Genomic DNA, 22,846 nt, shown 5'->3' with positions numbered 1-22,846 from the left:
TTGGGCCAAAACTCTGGCAGGACTGGAGAAAAAAAAGGGCTGAGGAGTAGACTTGTAAGGTGGGGGGGGGGGAGAGAAACACCAGGTGATAGGTGAAACTTGGAGGGGAAGGGATGAAGCAAAGAGCTAGGAAGTTGATTGGTGAAAGAGACAGAAGGCCGTGGAAGAAAGAATAAAAGGTGTGGGGGGGGAGCAACATGGGTAGGCAAGGAGATAACATGAGAGAGGGACAAGGGGATAGGAAATAGTGAAGCGGGGGAGGCATTACTGGAAGTTCGAAAAATTGAAGCTCATGCCATCAGGTTGGAAGCTACCCAAATAGAATATAAGGTGTTGTTCCTCCAGCCTAAGTGTGGCCTCAACCCGACAGTGGAGGCGGCCATGGATGAACATATCAGAATGGGAATGGGAAGTGGAATTAAAATGGGAGGCCATTGGGAGATCCCAATTGTTCTGGCGGATGGAGCATAGATGCTTGGTGAAGCAGTCTCCCAATCTACATTGGGCCTCACTGATATACAAGAGGCTACACAGGGAGCACTGAACACAGTATATGATCCCAAAAGACTCACAGGTGGAGTGTCCGCAGGGATCGCTCCCGACGTGACTCCCTTGTCCATTTGTCCCTCCCCACTGATCTCCCTCCTGGTACTTATCCTTGCAAACGGAACAAGTGCTACACCTGTCCCTACACCTCCTCTCTCACTACCGTTCAAGACCCTGAACAGTCCTTCCAGGTGAGGCGACACTTCACTTGTGAGTCTGTTGAGGTCATATATTGCATTCGGTGCTCTCGGTGTGGGCTCTTGTACATCGGTGAGACCTGATGTAGATTCTGAGACTGCTTCGCCAAGCATCTACGCTCCATCTGCCAGAACAAGCGGGGTCCTCCCCCCGCCCCCATTTTTTATTTCTTCCATGGTCTTCTGCCTCTTTGACCAATCAACTTCCTAGCTCTTTAATTCATCTTTCCCCCTCCAAGTTTCACCTATCCTCTGGTGTTTTTCTCTTTCCCCTCCCCTCACCTTTCAAATCTACTCCTGAGCTTTTTTTCCTCCAGTCCTACTGATGGATTTTGGCCTGAAACGTCGACTGTACTTTTCTCCATAGATGCTACCTGGCCTGCTGAGTTCCTTTAGCATTTGTGTGTGTTACACCTGTTATGCGCCTCCTTTTTTTCTTAACCAGGGCCTCAATTATCTCTCAGAAGGTTCTTTAAACCTATTATCCTTGCTTTTCTTCTGATAGGAACATATAAACTGTACTCTCAAAATTTCATTTTGAAAGACTCCCTACTTACCAAGTACACCTTTGTCAGAAAACAACCCTGTCCCAATCCACACTTGCTAGATCCTTTCCGATACTTCAGAATGAGCCTTTCTCCATTTTCAAATCTCAACCCAAGTCCTAGACCGATCCTTTTTCATAACTACCTTGGAACTAATGGCATTGTAGATTAGTTATTAGTTATTACTAGATACAAAGTGTTCCTCTACACAAACTTCTGTCACTTGCCCTGTCTCATTTCCTAATAGAAGATATAGTGCCATGCTCTCTCCAGTTAGAACTTCTAAGTACTGATCGAGGAAACTTCCTGAACACATTTGACAAACTCTTTTCTATCTCATCCTATTACAGCTTGGGAGTCCCAGTCAATATGTGGAAAGTTAAAATCACCTACTATCACAAACTTATACTTCTTGTAATAGTCTATAATCTCTCTACAAATTTGCTCCCCTAAATCCCACGGACTGTTGGAGGTGATCTATAATATAATTCCATTAATGTGGCCATACCTTTCTTACATCCCAATTCTACCCATAAAGCCTCACCAGACAAGTGCTCTAGTCTGTCCAGACTGAGCAATGCCATGACATTTTCCCTAACTAGTAATATCACGCAACCCGCTCTATCATATCTAAAACAATGGAACCCTGGAACATTATGCTACCAATCCTGTCCCTCCTGCAACCAAGTCTCACAAATAGCTACAATATCATAATTCCACATGCTGATTCATGCCCTAAGCTTATCCACCTTTCCTACAATATTCTTTGCATTGAAATAAACGCAGCTCAGAAAATTAGTCTAACCACGTTCAAACTTTTGATTGCTGACATATACGTAATTTCACAGCATGTTTCTCCACAATCTGTTCTGGTGCTCTGGTTCCCATTCTCCGCTCAATTCTAGTTTAAACGCCCTCCCCCCCCCCCCCCCATCCCAGCAGCACTAGCAAACTTCCCCAGTAGGACATTAGTCCCCCTCCAATTCGGGTGCAAACTGCCCCTTCCGTATGGATCCTACCTTCTCTGGAAGAGAGACCAATAATCCAGAAAGATGAAGCTCTTTCCCCTGCTCCATCTCCTTAGCCACGTGTTAGATGAATGATCTTCTTACTTCTGGCCTCACTAGCATGTGGCATGGGAAGCAATCCTGAGAACACAACCCTGGTATGTCCTGTCCTTTAATTTAGCATTTAACTCCCTCAACTCAATTGAGGACCTCATCATCCTGCCTACCCATGTCATTGGAATCAATGTGGACCTTCACCCTCCCACTTAAGAATGGATGCTGTGGACTCAATCTGAGATGTCCCTGATCCACGTCCTTAGGTTGTGCTGGTTGTTAATGCAAACAACGTACTTCACTGAACATCTCAATTTACCTGTGATAAATAAGTGCATCTGAAGGTTTCTTGGGGACTTGGGAGGATCTGATGAGTGTTGAGGTGGGTTTCTTGTGCAGGACAGTGGATAGGAGAGGTGTCTACAAGAGCATGAGTATTCGATATGAATGTCTGCACTGTTTTGGAGCCATATGATGCAGTTAATCGTTCATTCCAGGCGTAAGTGCAAAAGCTACATTTGTGGAGTGATCCCTACTTTACTGTTGAAATGTTTTGGTTCTTCCGCAACGCAGGAGTGAGCTGCAAAGTGGCATATCCATTGTATGGCAGATTATGAAGCAATGTTTCTGAGTGTGAGACTGATTTTGATTCTGAGAACTGAGAAGGCACTTGCGTAATCACCTAATTCCAGCTTGGCCTCAGCTCAAGTAAACAATCATGCATGTTGTTGTTATCCAACTTAACTATTACATGCATGTCTTGCTCGCTATTCAAAACTAGAGGTCCTCAAAAGCCCAAGACCTAATCAGAGGTTAAAGGGTAGTACGGAGATGATTTGGAGTTACAGCAATATTCACATCTGAACTACTGATTTGATGCGTACACAGATTCACAAGAGAGTTCAAACGTAACCTAAATTCCAGGCCAAACCCCAGTCAAAAACCATCACCAATATAATTTACTGCCTGACTGAATGGGTCCAACAGCTTGGTGGTATAAGTAAAGAAGATTAAACTTATTGAAATGACAATACTTTGACAGATCTCATCATGATCCACTTAGCAAAATTAAACCAGGTATGTTAGGAGAGATGTCACTCTATCTTTCGTAAAGATATGCCGGGTATATAAACTGGTCATTGTAAAGTGCCCCGTGATTAAATTAGGATTAAATTTGAGTCGTTGGGGGTGCTGGGCAGTGCAGCTTGAAAGGCTGGAAGGATCTATTCCACATTGTATCTCTAAATAAATAAATAGTGTAATGGGGTTAGTGGCTCAAGTAATCAGATAGTCATAATCAAAAGGCTTGACTTACAAACCTCCTTTTGAATCTGTGCTTGCTTCTAAAACAATGCCATAAATGTATAGATTCATACACGTTATACTTTGTTTTATCCTTAGTGGTCATATTTTATCATACAGGTCTCACCTTGTGCCATTTTTCATTTCTAAGATGCTTAACAAACAAGTGCTGAACTGGTACTCCCATGAAATAGTGAAATTTTTTCAACAATTCCTTGTCCACAGAGCAATTTGGACTTGCTTCCTTAGCTTCATTTGAAGTCAGTAAATGGCTTTCAGATTTATTTGGTGATAGATCCTGATCATCACACTGATCCAAAGCCAAGGCACTGTCATGTGCTTTGTTTTCAATTGGTAAAGAACATAAATCACTTTCACTTTTTTGATCCTCACTTGGAGACTGCTGCCAAGATTTCATTGCTGGCATATTTAGATTGGAAGCAAAATGGTAAGTATTCACTTTAAGATCCTCAGTGTTCTGAGGTATCAATGGTGGTACATCTTCAACACTTAAGCTTGCTTCAAGTTCATCAACTGTGAGATCAGTTTCCTGAGGGCTGCTGTTAAGATCTTCCAAAAGACCTCCATTACTACTTGGTGATGAATATGGAACGACTACATCAGGGAAAAATGTTTCCAGAGATTCTACATCACTATTTATACTGGTGTCTGTAGCTGAATCTACACTGCAAACAGAGCTGCTACTCAATTGACTTGAAGTTCTACAGAAGTCTCCATCTTTTTCAGTGATGTGAGAATCCCAGATTTCATCAACACCAATGAGGTCTAGTTCTGGCAAAGGGTCTTCATTAGAAAGCTTACTGGAAATAGGTAACGATGAATTCTCTTCAGTTGTGAATTCAGCTGTTAGAAGGGGAGGAACTTTGAGGTCAAGTTTTTCCCTGTCCTTTATCGAATCAGTCTGTAACCCAGGGGACAGGTGTCCTCCATTACCATTCATCAGATCTTCATCAGAATCCAGCATAAAATGATTCAAGTTGTTGGAAACAGGGATCTGTAGGCTTTGCTCTGCTTGGTAATAGTTAGTTGAATCGACCCAAATACTCCCCATATCTTTAGTGCTGTTCACCTGATTCTGCACTTCATTCTCATCCCCTGTCAAATCGATATTTTCCTGAAAGCAGAAAAAACAAGAAATGTCCAATTATTTTACTTTGAATTTTAGAAATCTATTCTTTGAAGCAAGATTATCCTCAAAACAATATTTCCATATAGTCTGGAAATTTTTTGCACTGTGAACATCAGATAAAATTCTTTGAATCAATTACTCAGTGATGTGAGGCATCACAAGTCCAATAAGACATGGCTTACTGCGCCCACTGTGTCATTCTGAATTGAAGAGAAGAAGTGACTTTGAATGAACATGCAAAGAATCTAGATGCTAATTCCTCAGAATAACATTAACACAGCATTTTTGGTGATAGTATTTGTTATAAATGATTAGGAATAAAAAGAAGTACAGGCAATCCCAGGTTACCCAAGGGTTATTCCTTAGAATTATCTGTCTGCTATTTTCTCAGCAAGTTAGGAAAGTCCATTTTCAATAAGCCATATCATACCATTCAGCATACACTTGCTATCTATATACTACTAAAATTCTTGTGCTCTGTTTGTGACCTCCAATTAGCCCAAACGGTGCAGTACAGCGGCACTTTTTTTTGACTAAATTGACTTAAAATGCGCAAACTTACAGAATGCATGCAAAGTTCAAGGTTATATATTCGTATAAAATTGCTCATCCCTCAATCAACAGGCTCCGCTTTTCACAACCCGAGCTGATCCCAGCTTTAACGGAAACCGCGACGCGACACCACGACACATGCACACAGCCAGCCTCAGCAGGGCCTCACGATGCTCACAGAGACGATTCCACCTTTCACACAAACCGTGACTCGACAGGACGCACGTGCACTGCCAGCCTCAGCAGCGACACCAACCGCAGCAAAAGGGCAGGGCTATCTATCACATCCATCTAGGAGAGCACCAACCACAGCATCAAGAAAAATCAGCATCCTGGAGGCGCTTTGCTATGACTATAGTACAGCTACTAGGACTTGATATTTCAACCCCTATGGTAAGTTGGCACTCTCGATGTTGGCAGTGGGCTTGGAGTGGTGACAAGAAGGGAGGGTAGGTACGTCATTGGGGTCATCAGGTGGGCACCCTTCTTCTTTAACGTTTCGTTGATAAGCCCACGACGTCTCCAGAGGGCTCAACGGTGCTACCTGGCATCCCAGATACACCCCCGTCAGTTCCATACCCTCGCAAGGCCAAACCATGGAGAATGTGTTGCTTTATTTGGAGAGACCACTATTCCAGCACGGTCAACCGTATATGGCTTTAAGCTGGGGAAAAAGAAATGAAAACGTTAGAGTATTCTTGAAGGGTGGCAGATCAACCAGAAATGTTGCCATCAAAAGTGTCCTTCATTAAACGAGGAGGAGCTATATTTGTCTTGCTACGTGTCTTTCTTCTTTAATAAACTGAGTTTTTCTTCTTTAATTTCCAAAGCTCATCACATCAGACCACACTAGCTTTCTCTCAGAGGGTGCCCCAACGGGTCACCGGGTTGTCTCGTAATACTTCTGTTCAACTGATTATTCACTCTAACATGACCCATAAACTAATCCTGTCAGATGCATGTGTTTGTGTTCTAAAAATCAGTATTTTTGTCACAGATAGTTGGTGAGAAATAAGCAGTAAGACAATCCGAACTGCTTTGTTCTCTGCAGTTTCAAGCACTGAAGCTCGGAGATGCCAGAAACAGCCAGGAGTGGAAATCAAATTATTTCATTACTTCAGCATGAAGGATTTGAAGACACCGATGATTACCATGAACGTTACAATGAAATGAAGAAACGGAGGATGCAATTGTTGAAAGCATTGTATGAAGACTGTCCACTGCTTAGGTGTCTGTGCTGATTTTGTTCATTTACAGTCAAACGAAAGAACATGACAATGTACACAGGATGAATTCATCAATAACTATTTGGAACTAATACAAGCAACACACTCATAATGCTAGAGGAACTCAGCAGGCCAGGCAGCATCTATGGAAAAGAGTAAGGGCTGGAGAAGGGGGAATCTGACAGGAGAGGACAGAAGGCCATGGAAGAAAGGGAAGGGGGAGGAACACTAGAGGAGGTGATGGGCAGGTGAGAAGATAAGGTGAGAGAGGGAAATGGGGAATGGTGAAGTGTAGGGGATTACCGGAAGTTTGAGAAATCGATTTTCATGCCATCAAGTTGGAAAGCTACCCAGATGGAACACAAGGTGTTGCTCCTCCAACCTGAGTGTGGCCTGATTGCAGCAATAGAGGAAGCCACGGACTGACATGTCAGAATAGAAAGTGGAATTAAAATAGGTGGCCACCAGGAGATCCCACTTTTTTTTTTGGCAGTTGGAGTGTAGGTGCTTGGAGACACGATCTCCCAATCAATATCGGGTTCCACTGATATACAGGAAGCCACACCAGGAGCACTAGATACAGAACACGACGAAGAGAGATGACATGCATGCAATGAGAGATGAGGACATCAATACAATAGCTATCACTAAAGAAGTAGGGCTGAGCAAACTTGTGGGCCTAACGATAGACAAGTCCCCTGGTCCTGACAGGGTACTGAAAGAAATGGCAGAGGTTATAGTTGAGACTTTGGTGATAATTTACCAAAATTCCCTGGACTCTGGGCAGATCCTGGTGGATTGGAAGAAGGCAAATGTTACACCACTGTTCAAAAAAGGATGCAGACAAAAGGCAGGTAGCTATAGACCATTTAGTTTAACATCTGTCGTAGGGAAAATGCTTGATGCTATCATTAAAGAAGAAACAGCGAGGCATCTGGAAAGAAATGGATCCATCAGGCAGATGCAGCATGGATTCAGCAAAGGCAGGTCCTGTTGACAAAATTACTGGAGTTCTTCGAGGATATAACAAGCGCAGTGGATGCAGGAGAACAGATGGACATTATTTACTGGATTTCCAGAAGATGTTCCATAAGGTGCCATATAAAAGACTTATCCACAGGATAAGGATGCATAGAATTGGGAGTGATGTATTGGCATGGATAGAGGATTGGTTAACCAATACAAAGCAGAGAGTTGGGATACATGGGTGTTTCTCTGGTTGGCAATCAGTAGTGAGCGGTTTGCCACAGGGGTCAGTGCTGGGCCCGCAACTGTTCACGATATACATTAACGATCTGGAAGTGCAGTGTATCTAAGTTTGCTGATGACACTAAATGGAATAGAAAAGAAAATTGTGCAGATGATACAGAGAGTCTGCAGAGAGATATAGATAAGTTAAGTGAATGAACAAGGGCCCGACAGATGGAATAAAATGTTGATAAATGCGAGGTCATCTACTTTGGAAGGAAAAATGGAAGATCAGATTATTATTTAAGGGATTAAAAATTGCAGCATACTGCTGTGCAGAGGGACTTGGGAATGCTTGTGCATGATTCACATGAGGTTGGTTTGCAGGTGCAGCTGGCTATCAAGAAGGCAAAAGGAATGTTGGCCTTCATTGCTAGAGGGATTAACTTAAGAGCAGGGAGGTTATGCTGCAACTGTACAGGGTACTGGTGAGGCCACGCCTGGAGTACTGCATGCAGCTCTGGTCTCCTTACTTGAGCAAGGATATACTAACTTTGGAGGCGATGCAGAGGAGGTTCACCAGGTTGATTCTAAAGATGAGGGGGTTAGACTATGAAGAGAGAGTCACCTGGAACTGTAGTCACTGAAATCCAGAGGAATGAAAGGAGATATTATAGACAATAGGTGAAGGAATAGGTCATTCAGCCCTTCAAGCCAGCACAGCCATTCACTATGATCATGGCTGATCATCCACAATTAGTACCCTTTTCCTGCCTTCTCCCCATATCCCTTGACTCCGCTATCTTTAAGAGCTCTATCTAACTCTTTCTTGAAAGAATCCAGAGAATTGGCCTCCACTGCCTTCTGAGGCAGAGCATTCCACAGAACCACAACCCTCTGTGTGAAAAAGTTTTTCCTCAACTCGGTTCTAAATGGTCTACCCCTTATTCTTAAACTGTGGCCTCTGGTTCTGGACTCCCCCAACATCGGGAACATGTTTCCTGCCCCTAGCATGTCCAATCTCTTAATAATCTTATATGTTTCAATCAGATTCCCTCTCATCCTTCTAAATTCCAGTGTATACAAGCCCATTTGCTCCAATCTTTCGACATATGACAGTCCCGCCATCCCAGGAATTAACCTCGTGAACCTACGCTGCACTCCCTCAATAGTTAGAATGTCCTTCCTCAAATTTGGAGACCAAAACTGTACACAATACTCCAGGTGTAGTCACACCAGGGCCCTGTACAATTGCAGAAGGACCTCTTTGCTCCTATACTCAACTCCCCTTGTTATGAAGGCCAACATGCCATTAGCTTTCTTCACTGTCTGCAGTACCTGTATGCTTACTTTCAGTGACCGATGAACAAGGACACCTAGGTCTCGTTGCACTTCCCCTTTTCGTAACTTGACACCATTCAGATAGTAATCTGCCTTCCTGTTCTTCCCACCAAAGTGGATAACCTCACATTTATCCACATTAAACTGCATCTGCCATGCATCTGCCCACTCACCCAACCTGTCCAAGTCACCCTGCATTCTTGTAACATCCTCCTCACATTTCACACTGCCACCCAGCTTTGTGTCATCTGCAAATTTGTTAATGTTACTTTTAGTCCCTTCATCTAAATCATTAATGTATATTGTAAATAGCTGCAGTCCCAGCACCAAGCCTTGCGGTACCCCACTAGTCACTGCCTGCCATTCTGAAAAGGACCAATTAATCTCTACTCTTTGTTTCCTGCCTGTCAATCAATTTTCTATCCATGTCAGTACCCTACCCTCAATATCATTTGCTCTAATTTAGCCCACTAACCTCCTATGCGGGACCTTATCAAAGGCTTTCTGAAAGTCCAGGTACACTACATCCACCGGCTCTCCCTTGTCCATTTTCATAGTTACATTCTCAAAAAATTCCAGAAGATTAGTTAAGCATGATTTCCCCTTCATAAATCCATGCTGACTCGGACCTATCCTGCTACTGCTATCCAAATATGTCGCTATTTCATCTTTTATAATTGATTCCAGCATCTTCCCCACCACTGATGTCAGACTAACTGGTCTATAATTACCTGTTTTCCCCCTCCCTCCTTTCTTAAAAAGTAGAATAACATTAGCTACCCTCCAATCCGCAGGAACTGATCCTGAATCTATAGAACATTGGAAAATGATTACCAATGCGTCCACGATTTCTAGAGCCACCTCCTTAAGTACCCTGGGATGCAGACCGTCAGGCCCTGGGGATTTATCAGCCTTCAGTCCCATCAGTTTACCCAACACCATTTTCTGCCTGATGCGAATTTCCTTCAGTTCCTCTGTTACCCTAGGTCCTCTGGCCACTATTACATCTGGGAGATCGTTTGTGTCTTCCCTAGTGATGACAGATCCAAAGTACCTGTTCAGCTCGTCTGCCATTTCCTGTTCCCCATAATAATTTCACCCGTTTCTGTCTTCAAGGGCCCAACTTTGGCCTAACTAATTTTTTCCTCTTCACATATGTAAAGAAGCTTTATATTTTTGGCTAGCTTACCTTCGTACCTCATCTTTTCCCCCTGTATTGCCTTTTTAGTTATCTTCTGTTGCTCCTTAAAAGTCTCCCAATCCTCTGGCTTTCCGCTCAACCTTGCTATGTTATACTTCCTCTTTTTAATTTTTATACTGTCCTTGATTTCCTTTGGCATCCACGGTCGCCCCTTACTCCCCTTAGAATCTTTCTGCTCTTTGGAATGAACTGATCTTGCACCTACTGTATTATCCCCAGAAATACCTGCCATTGTTGTTCCACTGTCATCCCTGCTAAGGTATCTTTCCAGTCAACTTTGGCCAGCTCCTCCCTCATGGGTCCATAGTCCCCTTTGTTCAACTATAATACTGACACTTCCGATCTTCCCTTCTCCCTCTCAAATTGTAGATTAAAACTTATCATATTATGGTCACTACCTCCTAATGGCTCCTTTACCTCGAGTTCCCTTATCAACTCTGGTTCATTGCAATATAAATCGGATAGCTATATGGACAGGACAGGAAAGGAATGGAGGATTATGGGCTGAGTGCAGGTCAGTGGGACTAGGTGAGAGTAAGAGTTCGGCACGGACTAGAAGGGTCAAGATGGCCTGTTTCCGTGCTGTAATTGTTATATGGTTATTACACAACACTAATATTATTGAAACATATAAAATTAAGAAAGAGATAGATAAGATAGAGACAGGAAAGTTGTTTGCACTGGTAGGTGAGACTAGAACTAGGGGACATAGCCTCAAAATTCAGGGGGAGGGGGGAGTTAAATTTAGGACAGAGATGAGGAGGAACTGCTTTTCCCAAAGAGAGGTAAATCTGTGGAATTCTCTGCCCAATGAAGCAGTGGAGGCTACCTGAGTAAATATATTTAAGACAAGGTTGGACATATTTTTGCATAGTAGGGGAATTAAGGGTTATGGGGAAAGGCAGGGAGATGAAGAGGAGTCCATGGCCAGATCAGCCATGATTTTATTGAATGGCAGAGCAGGCTCGACAGTCCAGGTGGTCTACTCCTCTCCTATTTCTTATGTTCTTAACAGACTCACAGCTGAATATAGTTTTATAGTACCGCAAAGGCAATTTGTCCTGTTTTCATTTAAATACATACATTGCTACTCAGTTAAATGATAATTTGTCTTTCTTATACCTTAACTATTTCCAACAAACTTCAGCTATTTGAGGCAGCCGCTCAGTTGGGCCAAAATATACTGGTTCTGATGTGTCGCAGTTAACGGAAATCCACTGTATTTGGCTGCCCGTGGAGACACTCTTAAGCCTGATTTATACTTGTGTGTACAGGCTACACTGTAGGCCTGATTTATACTTCTGCGTAGCCCTATGCCATAGTGAGCATGCATTGTTGTGTCTGTGTCGATCTGCAATTCACCGCCAAAATGCTAGTTGGCGGTGGGGTTTCTATGCCACTGTTCTGAGTTTCTTCGTGAGAGACATGGACAAGGAAATGTACTTCAAATATTTTCGGATGTCGGCAGGTAGATTTGATGATTTGGTTCATCGTCTCCAACCATTTATTTCGCATCAGTGTACAGACATGGAGGAGAAAAGCAACTGGAAATGCGTAGGAGGAAATGCAATGCTACCAAGCGGACCAATCACAGTTGTTGCGGTCTGCGTCGCCACGACGTGTGAGTTACTTTTTTGGGAGGTGCACGTCACCCTACAGCATAGGATACGTGGTATCTACGGCGTACATTTGACGCAGAAGTATAAATCAGGCTTTATTCTTAGCCAGAATTGCTCTATTTTCCTCTAATTTTATCCAGAGAGTATTCTGTAGTACATACCTAGCCAATATACAGTGGCATGCAAAAGTTTGGGCACCCCTAGTCAAAATTTCTGTTACTGTGAATAGCTAAGCGAGTAAAAGATAAACTGATTTCCAAAAGGCATAAAGTTAAAGATGACACATTTCTTTAATAGTTTAAGCAAGATTTCTATTTTATTTCCATCTTTTAGAGTTTCAAAATAACAAAAAAGGAAAGGGACCCGAAGCAAAAGCTTGGATGGCAGTACTTAGTAACACCCCTTTTGGCACGTAACACAGCTTGTAAACACTTTCTGTAGTCAGCTAAGAGTATTTCAATTCTTGTTTGGGGGATTTTCACCCATTCTTTCTTGCAAAAGGCTTCTAGTTCTGTGAGATTCTTGGGCTGTCTTGCATGCACTGCTTTGTTGAGGTCTATCCACAGATTCTCAATGATGTATAGGTCGGGGGACTGTGAGGGCCATGGCAAAACCTTCAGCTTGCGCCTCTTGAGGTAGTCCATTGTGGATTTTGAGGTGTGTTTAGGATCATTATCCTGTTGTAGAAGCCATCCTCTTTTCATCTTCGGCTTTTTTATAGACGGTGTGATGTTTGCTTCCAGAATTTGCTGGTATTTAATTGAATTCATTCTTCCCCCCACCAGTAAATGTTCTCCGTGCCACTGGCTGCAACACAAGCCCAAAGCATGATCGATCCACCTCCATGCTTAACAGTTGGAGAGGGATTCTTTTCATGAAATTCTGCACCCTTTTTTCTCCAAACATAGCTTTGCTGATTGCGACCAAAAAGTTCTATTCAGAAGGTTCAAAGGAACATCTAAACAAGCCTGATGCATTTTGGAAACAAGTCCTCTGGACTGATGAAGTTAAAATAGAACTCTTTGGCCTTTTGGAAATAGTTCATCTTCTACTCGATTAGCTATTCACAGTAACAAATTTTGACCAGGGGTGCCCAAACTTTTGCATGCCACTGTATCGCTGGAATCTTATTATAATTACAAATGGAATCAAAGAACTGTAACTCCATTTCATTCTAAATATAAATTACAATTGGCTTTTGTGAGGTCATAGCTTACAGTTTAAAACCAGTACTTTTTGTTTATATTCAACAACTTGAAGAGATAAAAATCAACTTCCCTGAAAGCTTGCACAAACAAAACTATGTTTTCATGTGATCTTCATACAATCTGCATGAGTAATAAGAAAATATTGTTGATACTGAAAATAGGGAAATCGATCAGAAAATATCATTGATATTGACCAGTGATGTAAGAAATATTGTTTTAGGTTAATGACTTCTCATCAGAACTGGAACGTGTTAATGATCAGATATCTGCATAGGTACTGAATCCTGTTCTCATTTTAGGTAAAAACAGTACCACCAACTTTTGTTCCAATTTCCCTTGCTTTTGCATAGAAACACACAATTTAGGAATACAAATAGGCCATTCTGCCCTTCTGATGTGGCACATCATTTAATATGATCATGGCTGATCATCCACTTCAGTATCCAGTTCCCTTTTTCCTCACCAGGGTAACTATACTGCTATTTCCTAACTTTTGTTATTCCTTTACAGGGGATTGTGATTTCTCTGTATTTCTTTCAACCTGCTATTCTGTGTTTTGGGGCGCAAAGTAACATCTGTTTTGGGATGCTAAGCACTGTATTATTGAAAACCTTCATTCAGGGCACAAGGGTAACCAATCTCCTAGTCACCAATAATTTCAGTTCTGTCCCAACCATACCTGGATTAAACTCAAAGAAGAGCAAGTCATCCTTCAGTAACACATCTTTCCAAGTTCAACAATGAGCTCGTTAATATCAAAGCAAGTGATATACTTTATCAGCTGGCGACTACTGTTAATTGAGAACAACTTGGTTCCACTTCAGTTCAGTTGTTTCTGAGGTGATTGATGATGGGATGCGTTCTTTGGTTCCACCACTTGGCCTCATTCATCAGCTTCTAATGATCTTTTCGCAAATAGTTCAGACATGAGTAACATGCCTTTACCACCCATTGTCACACGACAGCAACAACCACCTTTGCCTTTGGGATTCTCATGGGTCAATGATACTCTTGTATTTCTCCCCATCCTCCTGTTCCCTACAAATAAATGCATTTCCAAGTTCTGATGAAAGACCATGGAATAAAACATTAATTCTGTTTCTCTATGCATGGTGCCTAACCTACTAAATACTTGCAATAACTTGCGTTTCTGTTCATGCCATGTATGATGGTTGATCCAGCTCTTTGGAAAGGGCACAAAATTTCCACTGTGACTTCCGATGAAGGGAACACCATAATGATTCAGAGAGTCGTTTGACAGGTACTGGGGGTTGGGGAGAACCCTGCAGAAGGGTTCTTCTACAAATCCCATTCATATCACCTCTTGACATCTTTTACTCATCTCTGTATGCCATCTTGCACCTACATCAACCTAGTTATTTAAATTTCCCTACTTTCTTTCAAAACAGTCACTTAATTTTCCTGTTCCTCTTCAACAGCTTTCTTTGACTTGTAGTTATCTGGAATGCTTCTAACCTAAATCTTTTCTAATCATGAGTTACATTGATATTGTCCAAAGGCAGTACTGCAAAAAGGCGGCATCCATCATAAAGGACCCTCACCATCTCGGACATGCCCTCTTCTGGATACCACCGTCATGGTGGAGGTACAGGAGCTTGAAGACCCACTCTCAACGTTTTAGGTACAGCTTCTTCCCCATTGCCTCTCCATGAACACCACCTTGCTATTTCTCTTTCGCAATATTGATCTTTCGTAACAGTTAGTAATTTTTGTGTATTACACTGTACCGCTGTTGCAAAACAACAAATTTCATGACATATATCAGTCATAATAAAGCTGATGCTGACGCTACCTCACATCACACTTGGAATGTATTCCTAGAAATTCCTGGAGTACCAGTTGAAAAGGGGACACAACGTATGGCGTTCTCAACAGTAGAGTGAGTATGAATAATTCAGTAAACTGGCAAATTGCAAAGTTTTAATTGCTGTTTTTGGAGTATATTTGAACACTTTATAGGAGAGCAGCATGTGAATACTATTGTATCAACTTTCACTCTAGAACTCACTGATTAAAACAAATCAATACAGATAAGACAATTTCATCTCCAGATTTTTTGAAACTCTTCTTCAAAGGGCAGTGGGAAAAGTCTTTGAATATTTTTAAGGCAGAAGTAGGAGGCGAAATGTACAGTGGGAAGCTGGAAAGCAGAATTGTGGAAATAAGTTGAAGTTATTTAATTGAACTTATCAATATAATATTTGATTTTCTTCTGCTTAATTATCTTTTAGGGCAACACAGTGCTGCAGTTGAAAGAGCCACTGCCTTATAGTACCAGAGTCTTGGTTCAGTCCTTATCTTGGGGCTGTCTATGTTCAGTTTGAGTTTTCACTGTGATCACATGCTCCAATTTCCTCCCACTTCCTAAATTTGATAGGTTAATTGACCTCTGTAAATCGTACAGTGTGTTGGGTGAAGGACAGAATCATGCATGAGTTGTTCTGAGAGAATGGAGAATAAAAACAAATGGTACTAACATAGGATTAATTTAAATATGTGACTGACATTCAGCGCAAACTTGGTTGGCCAAAAGGCTTGTTTCTTTGCTGTCAACTTTTATGACCATCAACCACATGACTATCCATCAAACACCTCCACCATTTTCTCTCTCCGTTACCATCGGGTACGAGATACAGAAGCCTTAGAACCACACCTGCAGGTTCAGGGACAGTTATTGCCCTACAACCACACCTACAGGTTCAGGGCAGTTATTGCCCTACAATCATGCCAGCTGGTTCAGGGCAGTTATTGCCCTACAATCACACCTGCAGGTTCAGGGGCAGTTATTGCCCTACAACCACACCTACAGGGTCACGGACAGTTATTGCCCTACAACCACACCTACAGGCTCAGGGCAGTTATTGCCCTACAATCACGCCAGCTGGTTCAGGGCAGTTATTGCCCTACAATCACACCTGCAGGTTCAGGGGCAGTTATTGCCCTACAACCACACCTACACGGTCACGGACAGTTATTGCCCTACAACCACATCTGCAGGCTCATGGACAGTCATTTCTCTACAACCACACCTGCAGGTTCAGGGACAGTTAGCGCCCTATAACCACAAGTCTCCTGTAGCGGTAAAAAAAATTATCCAAAATCAAAAGAAAACAATGGCGGCCAGCCTGCAACCCCAAACGGAGTTGTTATTCTTGTGCGGCATTTCCACAGCTCCAATAATTGCTTCAAAGAGTCAAAGTCTCTACTTCGATCCTTCATTGGCAACTAGTGAACATACAATTAAGTATTATTGAGCATTATCTCAATGGTCAGCAACGATATGACCTCTGCTATCTCAAGCTACAAACTGCTGCGAAATAAGCATGAAAACACAGGTTATGCACTTTGCTTTTACCACGCCCCACTCAGGTGATGAGTCACCACCTCCTGAACTGGCTCTACTCTGAACTGATTCTATGACCTATAGACTCACTTTCAAGGACTCTTTACCATCCATATTCGCAGTATGATTTGTTCTTGCACAGGTTGTTTTCTCTTGCACGTTGGGTGTTTGTCAGTCTTTGTACTTTTCCTGTAAAATTCTATTGTATTTCATTTTCCCCTGTAAATGCCCGCAGAAAACTATCTCAAGGTAGTATATGAACTGTAATAATAAATTTAGTTTGAACCTTGACTATACAACCACAACTGGTCGTTTAACTCGGGTCTACTTGGTTTGTCCATTTATGACAACAGTTCTGTTTATTTCAGGGCTCAGGAAGGTACAGTGACAGTGAAAAACAGAGAGTGAAGAACATAAAAGAAAGGCTGTGTCTAAGGCAAAAACAAAATTGATTAGCTAACAACAGAGATGATAGGACACGGGAAGAGGAATGCTGAGACCTGTCAAAGGGACTTCAATCTGTAACATTATTTCTCTTTCTCAGGCTCTCAGCCCCCTGCTCTACTCACTTTACACCCAGGACTGTGTGGCTAAGCACAGCTCCAAGGCCATGTTCAAGTTTGCTGATGACACCACTGTTGTTAGCTGAATCAAAGGTGATGATGAATCGGCATATGGGAGTGAGATTAAAAATCTGAATGAGTGGTGCCACAACAACACCTTCTCACTCAATGTCAGGAAGACCAAGGGGCTGTTTACTGACTTCAGGAGGAGGAAACCACAAAACCATGAGCCAGTCCTCATCAGAGGTGGGGAACATTAAATTCCTCTGTGTTACTATTTCAGAGGACCTATCTTGGGATCGGCACTTACAAAGAAAGCATGGCAGTGCCTCTACTTCCTTAGATTGGCGTGACATCTAAAACTTTGACAAACTTCTATACATGTGTAGTGGAGAGATATGTATGGCTGTGTCATAGCCTGGTATGGAAACACTAATGCTCTTGAATGGAACATCCTACAAAAATTAGTGGATACGGCCCAGTCCATCATGAGTAAAGCTCTCCCTACCACTGAATACATCTACATGAAACAGAATTTCAGGAAAGCAGCATCCGTCATCAGGGACCCCAACCAGCCAGAATATGCTCTATTCTCGCTGCTGTCATCAGCAAGGTACAGGTGCTTCAGGACTCACACCAACAGGTCCAGGAACAGTTATTACCCCTCAACTACCAGGCTTTTGAGCCAAAAGGAGATTACTTCATTAGCCTCATCATTGAAATGTTCTCACAACCTATGGACTCACTTTCAAAGACATTCAAGTCAAGTCACTTTTTTATTGTCACTTCGACCATAACTGCTGGTATAGCGCACAATAAAAAATGAGACGTTTTTCGGGACCATGATCCAGGACATTCATCTCGTGTTCTTGATACTTATTGCTTACTTATTTGTTACTATTACTCTATTTTTGTATTTGCACAGTTTTTTGTCTTTTCCACACTGGTTGAACATCCAACTTGGTGTGGTCTTTCAATTCCGTTATGGTTATCATTCAATGGATTTATAAAATACACCCACAAGAAAATGAATCTCAGGATTGAATATGGTGACACTTTGATAATAAATTTACTTTGAACTCTGCCTGACCTGCTGTGTTTCCAGCATTTTTTCTTTTTATTTCAAGATTCCCGGTGTCCGCAACTTTTTGAACTAAAGGATTGGCGATGGGTCTCAAAGATTTAAGAACAAAGGGTTAGAAAGATATGAGCAATTCTGTACTAATAAGTGCAACACAAAACAAACCAGTGACTGTATACCACAACTGGGGAATGCTAGGAATCCTCCAAAGCCCGGTCTCCATTGTCTGACCTTCTTCCCCGCTTCCTCGCCGGGTGGGTACTACTTTGTGACGTCACAAGCGCAGCACAACTGTTGCCAGCATCCAACATCGCGTCAAACTCCCCATCACAGCTACTAAACACAAACAGCCACTTCCGCTTTGTTTTTAATCCCTGGATCAGTCACCAAACCCGGCTCGCACTCACCTCGAAGGAGCAGCCTGGCTGCTGGAGCCCCTGATAGCGGCTTCCCTCCGAGCAGTCATGCTGGGAGCGGCATAATTCGCAGCTTTCGGTCTTCAAGTCCTGGGCCGGGGTTGTCACCCCGACTATTTCCACGTCCGAGTCCGAGTCTGAGGTGATCTCAATCACGTCCTCCATGACTCCGCCGTTCTGCCACTTCAAAAGTGCCGTCGGCAAGGTTCCGTTGGAGCTTTGGCTGCGCGGTTTTTCCCCGATAGCGAGAGATACTTGTGAAATGGACGAGAAACGGTGACTCGGCCGTAGACTACCAAGAAGCCTGCCGCCATGCTTGAAACTGGCAGAGCTGTCACCACCTACTCGCTAGCGTCCCCTGCAGCCAAGCCCAGTGCTGCGCCTGTGCCCCACCCTGTGCACGGTACTATTGAATGGAAGGACACAGCCCAGTGTTCTCAATCTTGGTTCTCTTCGGAGCCGAAACATCTCGTGTTCAACCCCCACTCTGGGGAATTAAGTGCACAAGTTTTAGACAGGAAAATCTACAATCCGAACCTTGCTGCAATACCAGAAGTATCATCTTTCAGATAGGATATTAAATTGGCGCCCACAGTTACCAAGTAGTTTATGTAATCTTTGCTCAGAATTTCATCTTTTGGAGTTCAGGCATCATTCTGGTAAATTCACTCCCTGCAAGGCCAATATTTAATTCCTGAGCTGGAGCTGCTCATAATACTCCAGATATGGTCCAACCAGAGTTTTATACATTTTTTTCTCCTCTCCTGTACTCCAGTCTGCTGCATAGTGTCGCGTTAGAATTGGTTATTTTTTCTATACCTTTCTTGACAATTTAAATGTGTTCACAAACTCTCATATGTTTGTTTCTGGCTTCAGTTATTCACAAAGTACAGGGATGTATCTTCAAGGCAACATGACCCAATTTCCTGGACATAATTCTGAAGAAGTACTACACAAGCAATTATATAATTCAGGTCCACCTGATTTGCCATTACAAAGACCCGCTTGCACCAGGGATAGGACAGGCAGCTCAACATTCTAGCTTTTGTTGATTTAATCCTGACGTAAAGGGGAGTCGGGGACTTTGCTCCCGCTGTTTCCAAAAAAGATTTATCAATTAAAACCAAAGGCCAAGTTTATGTAATTTTATCTTGTCACTAACAAATAATGGTTTCATTAAGACACAGTATAGGAAACTATCTACAGACTTAACAATTGTTTCCTGGTGACATATAATTTAATGACAAATTTAATAAAAGCTAATTTAAGTAATCGTTGGTATTTAAAAATTCTGAAACCTGAAAGTCCAAAATATCCAGAGTAAAAAAAACTAAAGTTTTTATCATTAACTCTACCTCTTCCTCAGCAAAGTATCTTGCACTTTCAAAGATAATTTAATCACCTCATTATTTTAAAGCCTCTCCTTTACCTTTCCATCCACTGTTCCAACCCCTTCTTACTAACTGTAGGCTTGCTTTATTTTTAACATAACACATCATTCTACAGGCATCTTTCATTGTACAGCTCCCTTCTGTGTGCATGTGTTTATACATGTGTGTGTGGGATAAGGGAAGAAAGCAAATTAGGGGACCAATGCGTTGATCTGCAAGCTGGAATCTGCTACGGCAGCAATATGTCTTAAAAAACTTGACAGATTTTTGAGAAGGTGGTAAAGGTGCTTAATGAGGGTAAGACAGTGGACATTGTCTACATGAACCTTAGTAAGGCATTTGATAAGGTTCCTCATGGTAAGTTGATTCAGAAGACAATGATGCATGAAATAAGGGAGGCATAGTAACGTAGTGGTTAGCAGAATGCTTTACAGTACCAGTAACCCTGGTTCAATTCCCCCTGCTGCCTGTAAGCAGTTGTATGTTCTCCCTGTGACTACATAGGTTTCCTCCGGGTGCTCTAATTACCTCCCACAGTCTAAAGATGTTGGAAAGGCTAATTAATCATTGCAAATTGTCCCTTGATTAGGCTAGGATTAAATTGGGGGATTGCTGGGTCGACTCCACGCTATATCTCAATGAATAAATCCATGGTAAATTGCAAGTTTGGATTTGGAATTGCAAGCGCCCATTGAAGAGAAGGCGTAGGGGTGGGAAGTTGTTATTCTGGCTGCAGGTCTACGATCAGTAGTGTTCCGCGAGCATTGATTCTGGGGTTTCTGTCATTTGTGATATGTATCAATGACTTTATGAAAATGGAGAAGGGTGGATTAGCAGGTTTGTAGATAACACCAAGACTGGTGGAGTTATAGACAGTATAAAGGACTGTAAGATGTAGATAGTTACGGATACGGGCAGAGAGGTGGGAGATGGAGTTTAATCCAGACAAATGTGAGGTGTTGCACTTTGGGAGGTGAAAGGTGAAATTATGCATTAATGGTAGACCCCTTAATGGTATTAATGTACAGAGGGATCTTGGGATCCAGGACCATAGTTCACTGAATGTGGCTATGCAACTGGAAAAGGTGGTAACGGAAACATTGGGATTTTTGTCTTTATTGTTACGAGTGCTGCGTATAGTGTGCCTCGATATCTACCCTAGCATTCCCTAACCTCGACCTACCAAATGTTAAGCAGAGAGGCTGTTCCAGAAATTTGAACAAGTCTTTAGAAATGCAGCTCCTTTCGTGTGCCTGTCCCTGCGTTTCCCTGCAGGCTGATTGCAGCTTAATCACATTCCTTAGTCTTCAGCCCTTCATTCTCTGGTCGCTGAAACTCTTCCCAGGAGCACCCACAGGCTCTCTCGTCGATGTACAGGAAGGGGTTGGGGTGGCCTCTACGTAAATGTCTGCAAGGACCTCTCCCCGGGGGCACCCCCTTCCGAACTGTCCGGTCGACCCCTGGCCCAAATACTGAAAGGGCCCAGCTCCTCAGACTGGGGGTGACTGCTTTCAGATGCCGTGTGCTGTCTGAAATGCCATCGAAGTGGTGGAACTTGCTGCCTCTGCTTTAACTTAAAAATCCTTCCCATCTTTTTTCCAATATTTTTCTATTCTATGCATTTAAACTAATCATCTACCTTCAGCAACCAGCCTTCTTTACAGAGTACCATCATCATCACACTTTAGCAGGCTATTCATGGTTTTCCAACACGCTCGCAGTGTCTTCTGCCACGCTTTCAGCGTTTTTTGCCTTTGTGTTTCCTCCGGGTATGTTTTCGTCAGCTGTGGTCAGGTCTGGCATGGCTGGTTGGTGTTCCTCTCTTAGGTTCTCTGTAATTACATGGTTACTGGGTACACGTGGTTCCCCCACTCTGTCTGTGGGAGCAACAAGAGGGTGAATTGTATGCTTTAACCTGAGTCCAGTGTTTCCACTGGCTGCCTTGCCGAGCCTGCACACAGACACACGTATCATTGGTTAAGAGTACCGTCTGTGGTCCTATCCACCTGGGGGCAAACCCCGGCCTTTCCGGCAGCACCGTCACCCTGACTTGGTCGCCGGGCTGTGGAAGAACTATCCCCTTTCCCTCTGGTCTCTCTGATCAGCGATTCGCTGCTGCTGTTTCGCTTGGTCCTTTAGCACTTTAAGTTGGTTACAAAGGTCTTTCACATATTGGGTCATTCTATCCCTGTAAGCCCCAGGCTCCCTGCAACCCCTAATTACCCCATAGGGGAGTCGCATTGCTCGCCCCATCAATAATTCATAGGGGCTGAGACCCAACGTGCGGTTCGGGGTTGTGCGCAATCTCATCAGGATTCCTGGTAATACATCAACCCATGTCTTTCCTGTCTCAGCTATAGCTTTGGCTAACGCATTCTTGATTGTTCGGTTCATCCTTTCTATCATCCCTGAACTCTGGGGGTGGTAGGGTATGTGGAACCGTTGTCAAATCCCTCGCAGTCGACATATTTCCTTCATCACTTTTCCCGTGAAATGTGCTCCCTGATCTGAATCCACCTGAACTGGGGTTCCCCACCTTGGGAGGATTTCCTGAACTAGGATCCATGCAGCGGTGGGGGCGGTGCAGTCCCTTGTTGGGAAAGCCTCCACCCACTGGGTGAAGTGATCCATAATTACTAAACAGTAGCTTTCTCCCCTGCTTTTTAGCAGGGGCCCTGTGAAGTCTATCTGGATGTTTTCCCAGCGTCCCCTCGGCCGAGGCTGATTTGCCAGCTGTAGCTTTCTGCCCTTACCAGGGTTATGCTGGGCACAAATGGTACAACGGCGGCAGAATTTCTCAACATCCCCACCCATCCCTGGCCACACCAGTCCTGCTGGAGGGTTGTGATCATGCTCTGCCTTCCCTGATGCATCGCCCCTTGCTATAACTTTAGT

General features: G+C 43.0%; 1 protein-coding gene across 5 annotated transcripts in view; it reads right to left on the bottom strand.

Moving 5' to 3' along the window:
* The window catches only part of simc1 (SUMO interacting motifs containing 1), a 61,293-nt gene that overhangs the window by 15,856 nt on the left and 22,591 nt on the right, over positions 1 to 22,846 (bottom strand). The window contains exons 1-2 of one of the 5 annotated variants that reach the window (XM_072263763.1): positions 21,591 to 22,730; positions 3,779 to 4,786 (exon numbers count right to left, since the gene is read on the bottom strand). In XM_072263763.1, coding sequence (XP_072119864.1) covers positions 3,779 to 4,786; positions 21,591 to 21,629 — 1,047 coding nt within the window. In that variant the 5' untranslated portion in view covers positions 21,630 to 22,730. Of the gene's footprint in view, positions 1 to 3,778; positions 4,787 to 18,323; positions 18,343 to 18,551; positions 18,917 to 21,590; positions 22,731 to 22,846 lie in introns of those variants that run through there. The other 4 variants (XM_072263760.1, XM_072263759.1, XM_072263764.1 and 1 more) reach the window with 4 other exon arrangements.

Source organism: Mobula birostris, chromosome 7 (genome assembly GCF_030028105.1).
Source record: "Mobula birostris isolate sMobBir1 chromosome 7, sMobBir1.hap1, whole genome shotgun sequence".
Taxonomy (NCBI): Eukaryota; Metazoa; Chordata; class Chondrichthyes; order Myliobatiformes; family Myliobatidae; genus Mobula; species Mobula birostris.
The sequence above is the reverse complement of the archived record's forward strand: the minus strand, read 5'-3'. Positions and strand labels throughout refer to the sequence as shown.